At 29.1% G+C, this 17,432-nt stretch overlaps 5 protein-coding genes across 5 annotated transcripts; 2 read left to right on the top strand and 3 right to left on the bottom strand.

Annotated features, from left to right (window-relative positions):
• Positions 1-921: 921 nt before the first annotated feature.
• Tsp_01856 (hypothetical protein) lies at positions 922-1,513 on the bottom strand. Its single transcript, XM_003377631.1, has 2 exons — positions 1,384-1,513; positions 922-1,106 (listed from the first exon to the last, which is right to left on the bottom strand). Exons 1-2 carry the CDS (start codon positions 1,511-1,513, stop codon positions 922-924), a joined length of 315 nt encoding a protein of 104 aa, XP_003377679.1.
• Positions 1,514-6,112: 4,599 nt separating this feature from the next.
• On the top strand, positions 6,113-6,646 carry Tsp_01855 (putative toxin-antitoxin system protein). Its single transcript, XM_003377632.1, has 4 exons — positions 6,113-6,159; positions 6,200-6,305; positions 6,394-6,483; positions 6,545-6,646. The coding sequence occupies exons 1-4, from the start codon at positions 6,113-6,115 to the stop codon at positions 6,644-6,646; spliced, it is 345 nt and encodes a 114-aa protein (XP_003377680.1).
• Positions 6,647-9,101: 2,455 nt separating this feature from the next.
• Positions 9,102-10,362, bottom strand: Tsp_01854 (splicing factor U2AFsubunit). The gene is made up of 2 exons (XM_003377633.1): positions 9,390-10,362; positions 9,102-9,337 (listed from the first exon to the last, which is right to left on the bottom strand). The coding sequence occupies exons 1-2, from the start codon at positions 10,360-10,362 to the stop codon at positions 9,102-9,104; spliced, it is 1,209 nt and encodes a 402-aa protein (XP_003377681.1).
• Positions 10,363-13,557: 3,195 nt separating this feature from the next.
• Tsp_01853 (putative small nuclear ribonucleoprotein Sm D3) lies at positions 13,558-14,064 on the bottom strand. Its single transcript, XM_003377634.1, has one exon. The coding sequence runs from the start codon at positions 14,062-14,064 to the stop codon at positions 13,558-13,560; it is 507 nt and encodes a 168-aa protein (XP_003377682.1).
• Positions 14,065-14,717: 653 nt separating this feature from the next.
• On the top strand, positions 14,718-17,286 carry Tsp_01852 (conserved hypothetical protein). The gene is made up of 10 exons (XM_003377635.1): positions 14,718-14,888; positions 14,997-15,100; positions 15,162-15,333; positions 15,395-15,571; positions 15,634-15,807; positions 15,862-15,985; positions 16,032-16,238; positions 16,277-16,470; positions 16,737-17,069; positions 17,161-17,286. Exons 1-10 carry the CDS (start codon positions 14,718-14,720, stop codon positions 17,284-17,286), a joined length of 1,782 nt encoding a protein of 593 aa, XP_003377683.1.
• Positions 17,287-17,432: the final 146 nt, after the last annotated feature.

A 17,432-nucleotide genomic window follows, 5' to 3' on the forward strand; every position in this document is an offset into this window, starting at 1 on the left:
GATTCAATTATGAAGAGGTGTTTCACAATGTCTGTGCTTCATTTATTTGTCAGATTTATTCTACACTTGAAATATACTTTAACTTCTCATAATAGTTTAATAGCCCATTGAATTCAAATTCGAATAGATTTATTTCTCCTATTAAGAAAATATTCGACAAGAAAACCAATAAAATTAATTTTTGCAAAAATACAAAAGATGAACAGTTGAAAAATGTTAGATAATAAATAATAAATTTGAAGAAAATCCTCAGTTAATTGCAATGTTCAGTGAAGATTGATTTCAGACTGCTGCTAATGATGGTGGCAATTACAGTTCAATAAAAGGAAGCCAATTCTTAGTGCTTACTGAAAAACACAAACAATCAGCTAATTTTTCATAGGCAAACAAAAAAGCTGCGCAAAAAAATTTCCTGCTCAAAAAAATATGATTTTGAATTAAATTAAAATGACATCATTAATAACTGTTAAAAATGTCATTGTTGTTGTTAAATTGATGAAGCTATTATATTTCAAAAAGCCCACAATAAGCTGATTGAATGTAGAAAAGAAAATACAGATTGTATTTATTTTTAAATAGCATGCATTCAAGAATTAAAGAAAAAGCAAAAGTTGAAACATTATGTGAAAACGATGTGCAATATGTTTAATATTTAAAATTCTACAAGATGAAATATGAATAAAATAAGAATCAGTGTGTATTCTTCAGATTTTTAATTTTGTTTTTTTGCTTACTGAGTATAGTTTGCTTTCTTTGCCCTGAGAGATAGCAGAAGCGAACGACTAGATGCTCAAACGTAGCAGCAGCATTTTATTATTGTTCAAACGACGACGGTCCAGCAAACGGAAATGTGATCAATTTTAAATTTGCGTGGCTTTTTGGTTCTGTTTTTCTTGTTGACACTGAGTTTTAGCTGCTTTGTCAAAGCGACGCTTTTGCACCATCACTCCGAACGCTTGCCTGGTGGAGAAGACTACAACTGATCACTAGAGAGGTAGATATTCTTCGTTGGTCTGGTGGAATTTCGTCACCGCTGCTGATCGCAGCAGTAAATGCAAAACTGGCGACGCGTGAAAATAATTTTCCCCCGTGCGTGAAAGCATGATCTGACAATTTTGGACAAATATTTTGACACGCCCAGGGAACATTTTCAAGCAAATTATTAGCATTTCCGGTACATTGACCAATCACGATCGCTTTTCTATATTTGAAACGCAATTTTAAGCTTTCTTTGCAAAATATGGCTCGGTTTTGTCAATTTATAAATTTGTCATAAACAATAATTTCAATAAAAGCAAAAATGTGAATCAAAGCATCAAATCAAGAATCAAATATTGCTCACTTTCAAGGGGAAAAAATCAAATAAATGCAAACAACAATCACCTCTGCTGAACAAAGCGCTAACATTCAGTGCAATAATTTTTTTTTCATTTCTCAACAGAGCGAATTTGATTCTATTCAGTTTCAGTTCAGTGATTAAATCCATCGATAAAATGAACACGGATGTGAACATAACACGTACTGTATAGTGAAAAAAAATAAAAATTATGTCTTCATCAATCCGCATCATATATATATAATAAAAAGAGTTATAATAAAATGAAGAATGCATGTTCCAGGTAATATGTCATAGAAATGCTGGATTTTTTCACTATTAATTAAAGATCACTTGTGTGGTTTCACAATTTGGTATTATAGTTCAGTTTTATTCAGTATTTTAAGTCTAGTTTTCACTCTGCATTTATTTCAAAGTATTACTAATTACAAAAATGCATTCATGGCAAACAAGAAAAAACTTTAGGTCACATATGAAGGAATAGCTAAAATTATATTAAAGTATTGAACCTTGTTCACTGTTAATTCATCTGATCACTGTTTACAGGTTAACTCATCACAATTATTAAATAAAAACATAACAGTGAAATAATATTTAATTACTTAAATTAAATGTAATTTTTTATAGCAATGAATTAACTGCTTAGTCTTAGTTTAAAGTTAATATGCTCATTTTCCAAAATACAATATATACTTTCAAATATTAAAAAATTTTAACTTTTCATAATCTTACCTGAATTAATAAAGCATTTTTTTGGGAGGACAATTGCAAAGCAACTTTTAATTTCCTTTTATACTGAAATTTTTTTATAGTGCTTTAAAAAAATTATTTCATGATTTCACGATTTTCATACACTTCTATTAAATAAAACAAATATTGATCAAACTTGCAGTAGGACAGTCATTTATTAGGAAAAAAGATTATAATAAAGTGAAATAAATCTTGAAATTATAATTTAATTAATTATAATTGAAAGAATTATAATCTTGGACAGTTTTTCAGGACAATTTTTTTCGGAATAAATATTTGCACAATTTTGTAAACAAAATGTTAATATGTTAAACTTGCAATAAATATTGTATAATTTTGGTCAATAAAATTATAAAATTCATTGATTTAAATTTTGCATGTCTTTTAAATTCAGTCTAATACATTACTGATTGATATTTTAAATTAAATTACGCAGTATTATTCACTCGAACGGTTGCAATGATGAAATTTTATCAACTTTTCTTGTATTAATTGGATTTCTTAGCATGTAGCTTTGCATCACTTTTAATCAAACTGTTCTACCTTCTGAAAATTATATTTTTCCAGTTTATGTAATTTTTTTTATTACACAGCAGAAATGAACAGAATTCATTGAATAATTGTCACATGAATTAATTTCACCCGCATATTATTGTTGTTGTTATTATCTACATTTCTTGAAAATTTGCATTACACGATCATTTATTAATAATAGCAATGCAAAATGATAACTGCAATTTCCATTCTAGCTCAGCTTGTTTCAAACACATGCAATTAGTCATATTCATAATATATAATATTTTTCAAAAATCAAAATGCTTATTAAAAAGCGAAAAAAGTCTAGAATTATTCTATTCGCTACTGGCTTTTAAAATGTTGAAAGCAATTTTTCAGACAGAAAATTTATTTACGTGCAATTAATTCCTTATTCTTTTTTTGAAATATATTGCACTTTTCAAAAAAAGGCTTTTGTTACAGAAATTGAAAATTTTTTTAATTAATGTTTTTGAATATCAGTGCACCAGATTTTATTTATATAAATTTACTGAAATGAACAGGAAAAAGTATTGAGGGTTTAATCAAAAGAAATAACTGTACTTATTTATTTATTTAAAATGTATTTATTATTTAAGATTTTCATGTCGATAATATTAAATAGCAATGTTTATTGACATGAATTTTGATTTTTAACAAAATAGTCTAATACAGTTATTATATTTCACAAATGCATATCTTTTTAATAATGAAAAAATAGAAACATTAAAATTGTATTTTAGTATTGGTGAGTTAGAATTAATCTACATATCTTAATTTATGTAAATTGTAGGGTGGAATTTTTAAGCCAATTTTAAATATACATTTTTTCTCATAAATAAAAGAATTTATGGACATTTTTAATACATAAATTAATTTTATGCATAAATTTCACTTATGCTCAATTGTTCAAAGAAGTGCCAAATAAAAAAAGGCAATAATAAAAGATAAAATTCAAATTACCATCACTTTTAAGTTTCAGCAATATCACAGCTAATAGAAACGAGTAATGCTTCTCTGAAAAATGAAAATTTTGAAAAGTAATATCAGATTTTATGAAATGCAAATTGAAAAAACAAGAATGTTTAAAATCAGCATTTTTGTTTAAAGAGATTTTTTCCTTTTTTACCTACCAGTTGTAAACAACTGAAATGTATTTCATGAAATAATTATTATCCAAATCGGATTAACAATACTGGACAAAGTAAATAATACGAAATCATCGATGAGGTGCAAAATAATTAATTATTGGAATATCTTAAATAATTGTTTAGAATGCTCGTCATACTTGATAAACAAGTATATTCAGTTTCCGTTCTAAATGATTATTAAATCAAAAAAGAAAAATTCATAATTTTTTCATTTTGATATAAGCTTTTTTAAAATCAAAATATAATTATTAAAAACTCTGTTCGGTCATCTGATGCTAATGATGCTAATAATTCTAGTCGTTTAGTAAATTTTAAGAGTTAAAATCTTAAAAAAGTGTGTTGTTGATTGCAATTTTACAAAATTCACCATCAGAAATGACTGGTTGACTAAAAAAATTTTTTATCATGCAATTAATTTACATTTTTATAGTGATAATAATTCAGTTTCAAATTCTGAAAAAATTTTTAATTGGATTTTAATGTGCATTGTCAATTATGCAATTTTACCCTATAGCTTTGCTTGAATTTTATTACTGAAAGTAATTTTTCACATTAAAAGTGCTGTTTAAACACATAAACATTTTACTATTTAAAAGTTCATAAACTACATCCACTTTATCAAAATCTTTAGCTATAATTAATTTTGTGGTTAAAAATCGGATTAAATAATAATAATTTAAGAAAAATAAACTTTCATATGTTTTGACATACCAATATATGGGATTAATGTGCAAATGTGCATATATGTTAAACTGCTTGCGAGCTTTTTGTCGAATTGAGAATACTTTTAGCTGGTAATAATTTTTGATGACATAAGCTTTTCTAATGCCATCAGATCTTTTTAAAAAATATACATAATTTAGGATTAATGAAACATTTCAAAACGTTTAAAACCAGTTATTAATTTCTCTGCGTAGCAAGTAAATACTTCATGAAATTAATCTTAAATACATTTATTGAAAAATCTCTATCCTTTTACATCAATGTATCAAAAAAATTTTCATTTGTAACACCTAAACGTAGTTGACTAACATATTTTAACTATTTTTTAGAGAAAATCAAAGATTATTGCTTTTAAGCAAAATTCAATCTATACTAAGCATAATCTTTATGACCGCATGAATATGTTTTATTGCAAAGCCATTTAAAATTTTATTTATTAATATTTAAGACATTTTCAAAAAATATGAATTTCAAAATTCATAGAACTTTCTCAAATACACAAACAATTATTTCAATGGATTAATGAAATAGAAAAACATGTTAATTATTACTTTTATGTTTGAAGTAATAATTAACAATGTTCAGCTTACACTTTAGATCAACTGTGAAAGACTATTAACTGAAGAATTCAGTGCATATGGTTGGTTCTACACAATGTATCATAAGGTGAACATAAATTTTTCAAAACATCTGCTCAGTCACTTTTATTCAACATAAAAAAGTTTCTGAACTTCCAACGCGTTTCTTTGTTATTATGAAAGTTTTTTTGGTGTAAAATTGACAAAAAGTAATTTATGGAAAAAATAATAGCATTAATAATTTTTGTTTCATCTGTTTGTTAAGTTTCAATGTGCACTTTTAGAGGTAGAGTTTTATCTGAGTAGGAATTTGCATGCAATTCAGTTTTCTGTAATTTCATCTTTCAGAGAATATGATAAATAAAGGAAGAATTTAAAAAATATCAAAATTCAATATGATATTTAGCATTGTTTAAAAACAGCATTGTTTTCTTTAATTTAAACTGAAATCTTTCATTTTTGTCAACTATGAATGTAAATAAATTTACTGCTCATATATCGAAATAATAGTTTACTAAGATTTTGTGGAAGAATAGATGTTGAAACTGTATTTGTGAACTTGAACTTTTTTTTCTTACTAACATAAAATTATCTTTAAATTTTAATCTATTATTTAAATATTAAAACTTTCACGTGTTGATATAATTATTTTATTTCTAGTGCTGTATTACAATCAAGAACGCCAAATATGCCATAAATGAGATGTTCTAAAACGTATTAAATGCACGGAAATGAATGTATACTATGGTCTATCTACATGCGAAGTAAGAAAACGAAAAAGCTTACCTGGTTTTAAATTTTTCGCAGCACACAAATAGATATTCGTTGAAAGATGAACGTTAACTTCTTAGACGCAACAAGCAAGTAAATCTTCCAGAATTACTCCTCTTCTAAGCTTATTAGCTTTGTCACCATGTTGGCGTCGCTTTGTGAAGCTGATGACGTTCTGTATCGGCTGGACCATTTCCAATTTGGCAAAATGCCAAAATTTTTTACATGCATGAAATATGATAAATGAATTTCCATTTAAATTGAAAGCAATGTTCAAGCGGCCGAGACAAGCAGTAATGCAAGCTCAGAGACAAAAGTAAATTCTGAAAACTAAAATGATGGCTGCTATTTTGGAGGTCTTGGTCGACAACTGCTCACGCTCGACCAGCAACAATGATGTTGATTAATTTATTTTCTCGGCTTTTCTTGTCGTCAAAGCAATTTGGTGTCGAAGGAAGCGGCGTTTCTGATTTGCTCAGTGATAAGCATTTATGGCAATTTTAAAGTTTTTTTATGCCTTCTATTCATTCATCTATGGTCACTTGTTCAGCATATTTCACCTGTGAGTGTTCACTGGTCACAAGCAGATGAACAGCTTTCTTCAGTTAAAATTCACATAACCCACTTCGTAGAATATTCGGTTTATGATTTATGTAGAAACATTTTGTCGAGCTTTTAAATTTTGAAAAAGTTGTTAGCAGAGGAAAGCCCAGGGTGATTTTTGGCCAACGCTTGGAAAAACATCACGCTTAATTTCCGCAGCTTCTATCTCGCTTTCCATATTGCCGCTCAACTATTTTTGACCCTTTGAAATCGTCAGCCATTGTCATTAGTCAAAACCGCATTTGACGAATAAATTCAAAAATTGCTGTTCAAAAACATCAAGCAATTTATGAATCAAACTTGCCAAGATATGAATAACGATAATGAATAAAAGAAACAGAAAACAATAATCCATTAAATGGCTCAATAATAATAAACATGGCGATAATATCCAATTCAGATCGGCTGGATTTGGAAAAGATGCATCAAAAGTGTTTGCATTGTTGAAAAATTTTAAAAATTCAAATCATGACTTTATAATTATAAATGTCTATGGTCAAAATTTTCACAGCTTTTCACATATGAAAAAATTCATCACTCATCATTTTGCTAATTAATTGACTTCACTTGTGAATAATCAACAAATCAACCAACTTCATATAATAATAATTTATGCAATTTCAAAAATGGCAAAAATGAATTGGATTCATTATTCAAAAATTAATATAAATTTTTATTCGAAATGTAAACTACTTTCTAATATTCGATGCATAAAAAAGAAAAAGAACTAAACTCATCAAATATGATGAAAATAAAATTGAAACATCTATAAGAATTCAATAAAAATTCTAAATCTGCTTCACAGCACATTTCCGTATCAATGCGCATCATCAATCCAATTATATTTTACTCTAAAAACAGATTTATACCGCCTATTTTCACAATAATACGGCTGTTTATGTAAATATACCTACATGTTTATATATAATTGTTTATTAATTTCTCTGATATAAAACTGTTTTTTTATGCAAAATATCATTAACAATTAAAGTATAAAATTTGTTAATGTGCAGTTTGTGCTCTACAAATCATTGACGTAAATCGTCATTTGCGCTTATTTCATAATTGAAACTTGATTAAAATACGTAAATCGAAGAATTAAAAAAATGTAAATTATATCAGGGTAAAAAATTCATGGCATCAACTAATATAATACCAATTCATTTCTCATAGATGCCATTGTAAAGAAATATTTTCTATATTTTGTTAAAATCTTTTATTCACCTGTAAAGTAGATGTAGCGAGTAAAATTAAAATGAGCATTTCCACTTGCACATTTAAATGACCATTCATAGAAGGTAAAAAATTTTTTTAATCACACGATTATTGCCAGTTCACAAAAATGACACATTAACTGAATGCAATTTTTTATTTTGTTAATAATTTTTGTGATGATTTAAAAAAAGGACCACGTAGAACATAATAAGTATTAAATATATGCAAAAAATTGATTCTAATTATAAAATTCAATTCACATTACTTCATGAAGTATGAATTAAATATATTTTAAATTCTTTGCCTGGTCATTTTTGGAAAAAAAGTTGAAAAATTAATCATCGCATTTTGCCAAACATTTTATTCGAAAAGTAATAACAGCTTTTATTTTGTTACAAAATTTTTGATACCGAATTTTTCCTTTCACGATAAGAGTTAACATTTTTGATTTGCATAAGAAATATCTGCTAGTTTACTTGTATCAATGATTTTTCTAATTTTTGCTACACATGTCAAACATGTACTAGATATAGGCAGAGAGAATTTATTCATCTTTATGTATTATAGAACGTTAGGCGAGCGTACACTTATATTAATTTTATTACTTCAGAAATTAAAATAATTTAGAAGATTTTTCATGAGTAGGTTATTCACCCATCAACACAATTATAATTTTAACTGAAAACTGAATTTGGTACTTAATTTTGATCTTTTTTCTTTTTTTTGATCTGAAAAATTTTCAGTTCCTGAATGATAATTCAGTAATTACCAGTACGTAATCAAATTCAGCTCAATAAATGTAATTTATTGATTAAATAAAAGTAATTTTACATTTATTTAAATTAAAAATGGTTAATATTTGTTGAATAATATTTATATTTGACACAGATTTTCCACTACAGTAACTAACATTTAAAAAACGCAAGAAAATTTTTAATAAACTGAAAAAATAAAATTCAGAAAATTATTCACAAAAAATAGCAAAGCATAATAAAGTAAAATACAAGCAGTTAAGTGTAAACAAACATTCAAATTCAATCTTCATTAATGTAAATTACTGTAATTTGACAGTAAATCGTTTTCTTGGATAGTTTATGCAAGATTTGCAGTAATATTGAATTGCGTAACTGATTGTGAATGTGAGAATGAACTTTACGTGAACTCACATGGCAGCTCACTGAAAATAAGCAGCAATTGAAAAATATATAACGTCAACAGACATTAAAGGATCTCAAATTTATAAATTTGGTTTATCAATAAAATTTACCAAATCTCATAAAAATAAGAAATTTAAACTCATAATGGCAAGATAACAAATCGCATACGACTCCACATTTTAAATTTACTTTTCTTCTACACAAATCTGAATTTAACTTATTTAAGGAACAGAATTTATTTTCAAGAATGCTTTAATAGTATCAAGTGATTTAAATCAATAGTTCAGAACTGTCGACGATGATATAAATCTGGATCAAAGTAAGATGTAACAACCACTCTATTTGCAAATTTTCGGCCAGTTAGGGCTTGTTGTGCCTTTTGACATTCCATGACGGTACCAAATTCTACAAAAACTTTCCCAACTCCTGGAACATCGAGTCCTTCAATTGGTCTTGGTATTTCTACAGACTTAACTGAACCATATTTGCAACACTCTTCTTTTATATCTTCAACAATATCTAAAATATTTGAAAATAAAATTTCAAAAAAAAATTAAAAATAAAATCAAACCATCATATTCTTCATTGTCGACAAGCTCTTCAGCTACAACCATATTCATTAGACATAAAATTTCAGTAGCTGGTGTTGCAGCAGGGTTAACTACATTCATTCCTGGAACTTGAATAGCAACTGGTGCTGCCGCACTGAACATGTTATTTTTTGCACCAACGCTTGCCAACTGTACAACTAATTTTTTATCACCAAGTTGCATTCCATTCAAACCAGCAATAGCTTGATCAGTTAGCGTTGAATCAGAATATTCAGCAAATGCATAGCCTTTAGAAATTTGAGTCGCTGGATCTTTGATCAAGTTGAACGCTTTCAATTGTCCAAAGCTGATTAACAGCTCCTTTACTTGCTCTTCACTCAAATAGTTTGGTAAACCACCGATGAACAATTTGTATGGAGAATCTGCCACAACGGAAGAGACAAGACCAGCCAAAGTATCGTTCTGCCCCGGAAGTGGCTGATAGTCTCTTGGTCGACGAATCTTCAACGACTGACCCTGATAATTAATACCATCAAATGCCATTGCTGCGGTAGTTTCGGCAATTGAACGAAATTCAATGAAAGCAAAATTCTTGTCCAAATTAATTTGACATGCCAAAATTGGGTTGCCAAGAGCTTGAGCTAAGCCACAAAGATGCATTTGCTGATTGAAAAAATCCATCATCGCTTCTTCAGTGCAACCAAATGGTATATTACCCACATAAAGACGTCGTGACTGGCAAGTCACGGAAGGTCCAACCACAGGAACCGATGCTTGAAGACTGCTTCTTGGAATCTGACCTGCTGCTTGAAGCGCTTTGTATTCAGCAGGTGTAATATGCTCAAATCCCGTCGGTGGCACATCCCAGTATTTGTACTTCCGACGACGAGGAGAACGGCTGCGACTTCTGGAATATCGGCCAGAAGAACGCCTTCGTTCACGTCCACGCTCCCTGCTTCGGCTTCGTCGTCGTCGATCGTTATCTTCTCCCATTTTTAGAACAAAACTTCAGCAAACATATGATTCCTTAGATGCACCGAATTGAATTTAACAAGCAGGCCTTGTTGGTCTGCTATATTTCCACAACAAAATACAACGAAAATTACCGAAATATCACAGTTATTCTTCCCTTAACCAATAATACAGTATAATACAGTAAGCATATTGATAATAAAGTTACAACTCAAACAAAATAAAACAAATTTCAGATGTAAAGTTTGAAATAACGAGAAAATAAAAAATAATAAAGCATTTAATAAATAAAAACAATTTTTATATTTATGGTATTCTGATTTCAAAGAAAATTCATGCGTAAAATGAAAAGCTAAACAACTTCCAAGAAGCATAATAAAATTTTGTAATTTATAACCCTTTTAAAAGGTTTCATAAGTTTTTTTCTAATGAAAGGTAAGAATATTTTCATAAAAACTTTTATAAACCAATAACACTTTTTCTATACATTAAAATGTGATGAATACAGCATTTTAATGATTTAAAAACCATTTCACTAATACATGAAACAGAAAAGAATAACTTTCATGATTGTTTTACTGCACTAAAAATAAGGTTTTTTCCGTTTCAATAGTATGCCGAAGTGAAAAGAATAATGTCCTATTGCCTCTTAACCTCATTGTTTTTAAAACAAACTCGAAACTTAAAACCAATGAAAATGAAAATGAAATAAAATGATAATAAGAATAAGTGATATAATAACAGTAACATAAATTTCATTTCTTAGAGCTGTTTCGAATCGAATCGAAAATTCAAGAAACTTTCTTGATAAAGTAATTATTTACAGTTCTCATAAGTTCCTAAAACTGATTCTATACTTTACTGGTAGAATGTTTTAAAACTTTTCAGCATTATATTATAACATAACAAAATATTATAATGAAACTATGGTTGTATGCTGTAATGACCTGCAATAATAAAGTTGGTTAACATATCCCAAGCAAGGCAAATATTAAACTGTGTTATTTTTCAGTTGAAAATATTAAGATTTGAAACAACTGAAATTCGGTTTTTTCGTATTGCTAATATTTTTAGTATAAATTATTTTTAGTATTGTATGTATATTGTTGTAGATATAATTTAATGCGCTCTCTAATTTCAGTAAGTAGAAAAGATTTCAGCTGTGCATATACAATTTTGTATTACTTTCAAGATTTAAAGTGTCTTAAGAATTTTATGTAACTTCAAAATCTTGTACTGGGTATGGAATTTAATGTAGTTTCAGTTTTGCAATAGTTCTTATATTTAAATGCACCATTACAAAGGAAACGTTTTAGAAAAATGGCTTGCAAAATACGCAATTATGGATCAATCAACTTTTCTGTTCCGCTTATTTCTCCTGTTTTGTTCATTACAGATCATACATTTGACTAATTTAATGAGATCTGACTACAGCACGCAAAACATTTAACTAGTCAGAATAAATTGTTGTGACGTAACTCTATTTTTATGCACAGTTTTAAATGCAAAAATTTTCGAATTTATTAAATTAGAATATTAATTTATCATAAAATAGTATTGAAATAATTTTTTGTTTTTAAATATAACTCAATTAAAAGGTACCTAAATTTGTTTCTTTATTAGCCTACTGTAAGTGCTCACCTACGGTGATGTGGAACTATTCGAATATGTTACAGGAGCTATTGAGCTAGCAGTGTGCGAGGGATGCGTGTGATATTGATATGACTTTTTTAAGTTGTGAAAATTACTTATTTTTGGTTTGTGAATGATCGTAAAGGTATTATTTTGTTTTAGCGTTTAACAATAATTTAATGAATTATTACTTTGGTAGTATCGTAAAGTGTCATTTGTTACTGCTCATAAATTATATATAATGTATGCAGATTTATTTTTCTTCCTACTTATATATGTAAATTTTTATAATATATATTCATATTTTTATTCTTTTCAATTTAAAGACAAAAAGCATTAGCAATTGAATGTCGAAATGGAAAATAGAGTCGAAAGAAGATCCAGTGTAGATGGTTTGTTCTAGTCGTGTGCATGTAAGTTAGTTTTAATTAGCATTTTATTGTTTGAATTGTTATTATTTTTTAGTAGTTAAATATGATGACTATTTTTGCTACTTTTGAAGTATTAATGACGAAGAACAACTTACTGATTTTGTCATTTTCTTATTTTATGTTTATTCTTACTAAAAATTTCAGAGTATAAAATTTATTTTATTTAGTTATGTAGAAATATGGAGTCGTGTGGGGAAATCGTGCAAATAAAATGCCTTATTTTGTTTGAAAATTTATAAGTAAGTAACAGCAAAAGCATTGCTTGTTGAAAGTTTTATTATTTGAAATTATATAACAGTGCTTTATTTTTTAGGCGTTTTTAACTTGTAAGTGGTAATTATGGGGTGGCATCAGGTAAGCAGTTTTTTCTTTTTGATTTCAGTTGTAATATTAAATGATGATAACAGGAATTACCGCATGAATATAATGATATCTTATTTGGCTGTTTATTATTTTCTGATAACTTTATCTTTAAAAGCTATCATGTGCATATTTTTTAAATTTGATTTTAATTCTGCTCATGTTTGATTTTAGGTCTGAGGGAACGACTTGAACCAACTGAAATTTATTCAGAAAATGGGTAATAGATATGTTTTTTTTGAACACTTTTTGAACAAAAACTGAACTAATATGATGAGATTAGGAATTACCGGTTGAGTTAGAAATGAAAACAAACTTTTGGCTGTTATTTGCTGATATTTATTATATATTTTGTTTTATTTTTGAGGTATTTTTGTTTCTCTGTCGATAAAAAATATTTTAGGCGTTGGCTGCTGTGAAATTTCAAGCTACTGGAAGAGGAAATAAAGATCTAAACTTGTACATTAATGAGTAAAGTTGCTTTTAAGTAAGCTCATTTAAAATTATTTTGACTTGCTAAAGATTGTCTTTTAAATTTATTTTTCCTCTTAAACATGATGACAGTATTTGCTACTCTTAAAAATAATGAAGAATACTAAACCACGAGACAGCTGATGATTTAATTTTATTCAATAAGTGCACATGATTTCGTATTATCACATCTAAAGAAGAAAATTTTAGGAAAAGTTGCAGTGTGAAGAGAAAAGCCATTGTTTGATCTACTAATTTGATATTCAATGAAGAACAGTAAGAAAGCATTATTCCATAATAGAGCGGCTCTTCTTGTTTCAAGTTAAGATTGCTGCACTTGATTTCCAGCTTGTTTTCTTTTTTCACTGTAGTACTGCTTTATCGCTGCAGTTCTCTTTTTCACCTTTTCATCCAAACGTTGCTTCCGGGAAAGTCTGAAGTTGTGAAACTTTGACTTCGTTGCTGCGCCTCTGTTTCGTGTCTGAAGTACACAGTCGTCGTCTGCGGGATAGATATATCGGATTTTTGAGCCCCTTAAGTAGAGCATATCTACTTTCGTGATTGAACCATTTTTAGTAATGAAACTTGCATCTTTGCATATTAAATTCATGTCGTTGTCGAAGTGTTGTAAATTCCCAATGGCTGAACTATTTTCATTCAATTCCACTACGATTTTTTTTCCAATCATGCAAATAAAATACGGTTTCAGCGCTGACTTTTTCAATTCTGCCTTTGCCTTTTTAGTAGCGTACGATTGCTGAAGTAATCGACGAACATCCTGAAAATAGAAGCGTTGAATGGAATCAGCAGAAATAAAAAGCGTGAACATAGAAGAAAACCAAATGACATCATATACCTATACATATACATTGTAATGCTGTACAATATATTCAACAAATAAAAACACAAAATAAGTATTTTCTAATTGAGAAAATATCATGAGAGTTAACAGCTCATAAGTACATGTAATTATTGGTGATGAACAATAACTTGAAAGAAATTTGCAATGCCAAAGTCTCGGATTTAATGAACAAGCCGAAATTTATTTTATTTTCTAACAGTGCAATATAAAGCATTTGTTTTATACCTTCTGGGATATTTCTTCCATAAAGTACTCAAATGAACCTAAAATTGGAAACAGATCAAAACAGCATAAATCAACAAGACGCCAAGAAAGAATACTTAAAAGAGATAATTAAGTAGCTTGCACTGTAATTTACTTTCCTTCTACAAATATTATTAAGATTAATAATTTATTTTAATGTAATAAAAAAATTAATATAGAGACGAGCAATTTTATAGGATAATATTTTGTAAAGCAGTTTTATTACATTATTTTTAATAGTACTTACATTTATTTTATAATACAGTATATACACTTTTTTAAATTAGTTGTTCAACTTTGATATTTCATAATTTATTATCTAATATTAATATGGAAGTTGTGTTTTTACGTAAATATGTTTGTAGATTTCTTTTGTGATGCTTCGCCTACACGGTTGCCGCATGCCATTATTTTTGGTGCATAAAAGTAGATGTTTTTCTGTATTCAATGATCCAGAGGATGAGCATTTTTGCAAAGAGCCGGTTTATCCAAAACTGGTGACTCCAGTAAACTGCAAAACTATACAAGCCGTAATTAGGGATAGAAAGGTAAATTAGCAGCGGTTCAACTTAAAAAAAAATAATTTCATATTTGTGATTAAAAGAATTGAATCTGAATGATTAGAATAAAAATGAATATCTGAATGTTTGCTATAGGAGTTTGCTGAACTTGTAAAATCTATTCCCGATGCACCATCGAAAATTCACATTGTTAGTCCAGTTGAAAGGGCTTGGTCTACTGCTGAATTAAGATGGCATAGGTTTATGTTACTTCTTACTTACTTGTAGATATCTTACTTAAGTGTAGGTGATAATTTTTAGACCATGGATGAAGCCGTTGATTGAACCTCGAAAAATTTACAAACTTGCATGTCCACCTGCTCATTACAATGCACTACCTTTTTATAAGTATGTGACAAAAACATGCACAGTTGAAGGGCTTCCAAAATTTTACGACAACGTCGAAGTGAATGATGCGATTCAAGAATTCAAAGTATATTCATGTTTTAAATGTTCGAATAAGAAATATAAAAAATATGTGAAATCATTTTTAGAAAATTTTTGTTGACAATCTGTGCGTAGAGATGAATAGATTGCAAAGCGATATTCAGTGTACGCAAGGTTCTTCGGTCGAAAGTCGTGATATGGCTAGTCAGCGCTTTTTAGACCAAATAATTCATGCTTCTATTTTACTTTTTTCTCCATCTAGAATCTATTTGGCCAATGCTCAGGTTAATTTTATAATACTGGAGCAGGGGGATTAAATGAGTCTTTTAAACGTGAAAAACTGCAGGTAGATCGTGATTCGCCGTGTGAAGCTTTTTGGATTAGAAGTGGGTTCTCTTCCAAACAAAATGATGAAGAAGCTGACATGGAGAACATCTACGGCAAAGGTGCTGGAAATGTTGCGTTTTGCTACAGAGAACAAGTGTGCACTCAAATTAGAACAACTTATCCACTTTCTGCGGTATTAGCGACGAGAAAGCTTTAAAGTAAAATTAGAGAAAAGGATTTTTTTCAGTTTATATCTCCTGACGACCCATTATGTTCATCCTCGATTGACAAGTTTGCAGTCGATCCACAATTAATTGGTATGCAATCAGATAGTCGGCATTTGCGTATGGTACCAGGTAAAGCTGAACGAAGTAATATATATATATTGGAGTGAAAAAAAATATTTTCAAATAAAAGGATTCGAATATGGAGATGATCAAGAATTTGGCCTAGTGACAACTCGGACATTTGGTGACGTTTATACGAAAATGATCCAATGGGAAGCTGAACAGGAAGAACTACACGAATGCTTAATTTCTGTCGGCATTGCTACAAACTTTGCTTGGCTCATTTCACAGGCGCACTATTTGGGTGAGTTTTGGATGGAAATTTCATACGCAATCAGTTAGTTAATTGGCTAATTGCTAAATTAATTTCAACAGGATTCAATCAGTACAACGATATCACTTATCCACTGGTTGCACAGACTATTGTCACCGATTTGAGAATGTGGTACTTTTTTGCGTATCAGTTGAATACGCTGCGTTTGATGGATCCTTGGGATGAAAGTATTCTGCCGAACAATGTTTGTTGGTACCAGGGTCCGGTGAAATTGTTCGACGATTTTGACGGATCAGTATTTACAAATTTTAATGACGAAGTTGTTTTGTTGTGTTTAAAATTTCTGTTAAACAAACCCAACGAATGTATTCAAACCAATTTGAGACCGTATCTAACAAAGCGACCTGCGTATGCTTCAATTTACAAAGATTCATTCAAATAGTAAATTTGCGTAGAAATATAGAGAATTTAGTTGTTTGGAATTTTTGAAACGAATGAAAACAAAAATTCAAAATGTATAATAAATTTGCATATTATTTAATAATTTATTAATAATAGTAGAAGTGGAAAAGTTATAGTTTATTTGCCAGTGGAACCGAATCCGGCTGTTCCACGTTCCGTGTTGTCAAGATGAGATTCTTCGACAATATTTGGCAAAGCGATTCGTTCACATATCAGTTGAGCAATTCGATCACCACGTTTCACGTGAAAATCTTGGTCGCCAAAATTGAAAACAATTACTCCAACATTGCCCCTGTAATCTGCATCTACAACGCCCGCGCCGATGTCGATGCCGTGCTTCAAAGCCAAGCCAGATCGAGGTGCAATGCGACCATAGCAGCCGACAGGAACAGCAATTTGAATGTCAGTCATGCAAAGGACGCGGCCTTTACAGTAAAATAAGACAGAGAGTAAGTGAAAAAATATATGTAATATGGTAATTAATAAGATAAACAAACCTTTCGTTGGAACGCAGTAATCGTAGGCGCTGTATAAATCAAATCCGGCAGCAGATTGTGAACCTTTAGAAGGTGCTGTGGCGTATTGGCTGAGTTTTGCAAATTTAAGCGTTTCTGTTGAGTTTTCCATTTTAAGTGGAACAAAGGATTAAAGAAACTTCAATCACTGATTAACAACAACTAAACTAGAAAGTAAAACAGTGCATTCAAGTATCAAAGAAATTCTTCCAACTTTTTATGCAATATTATAAAACTGAATGCAATTATTCATAAAATATTATTAATGACTTATTTATTA

This window comes from Trichinella spiralis, assembly GCF_000181795.1.
Source record: "Trichinella spiralis strain ISS 195 chromosome Unknown Scfld4, whole genome shotgun sequence".
In the NCBI taxonomy this organism is placed as follows: Eukaryota; Metazoa; Nematoda; class Enoplea; order Trichinellida; family Trichinellidae; genus Trichinella; species Trichinella spiralis.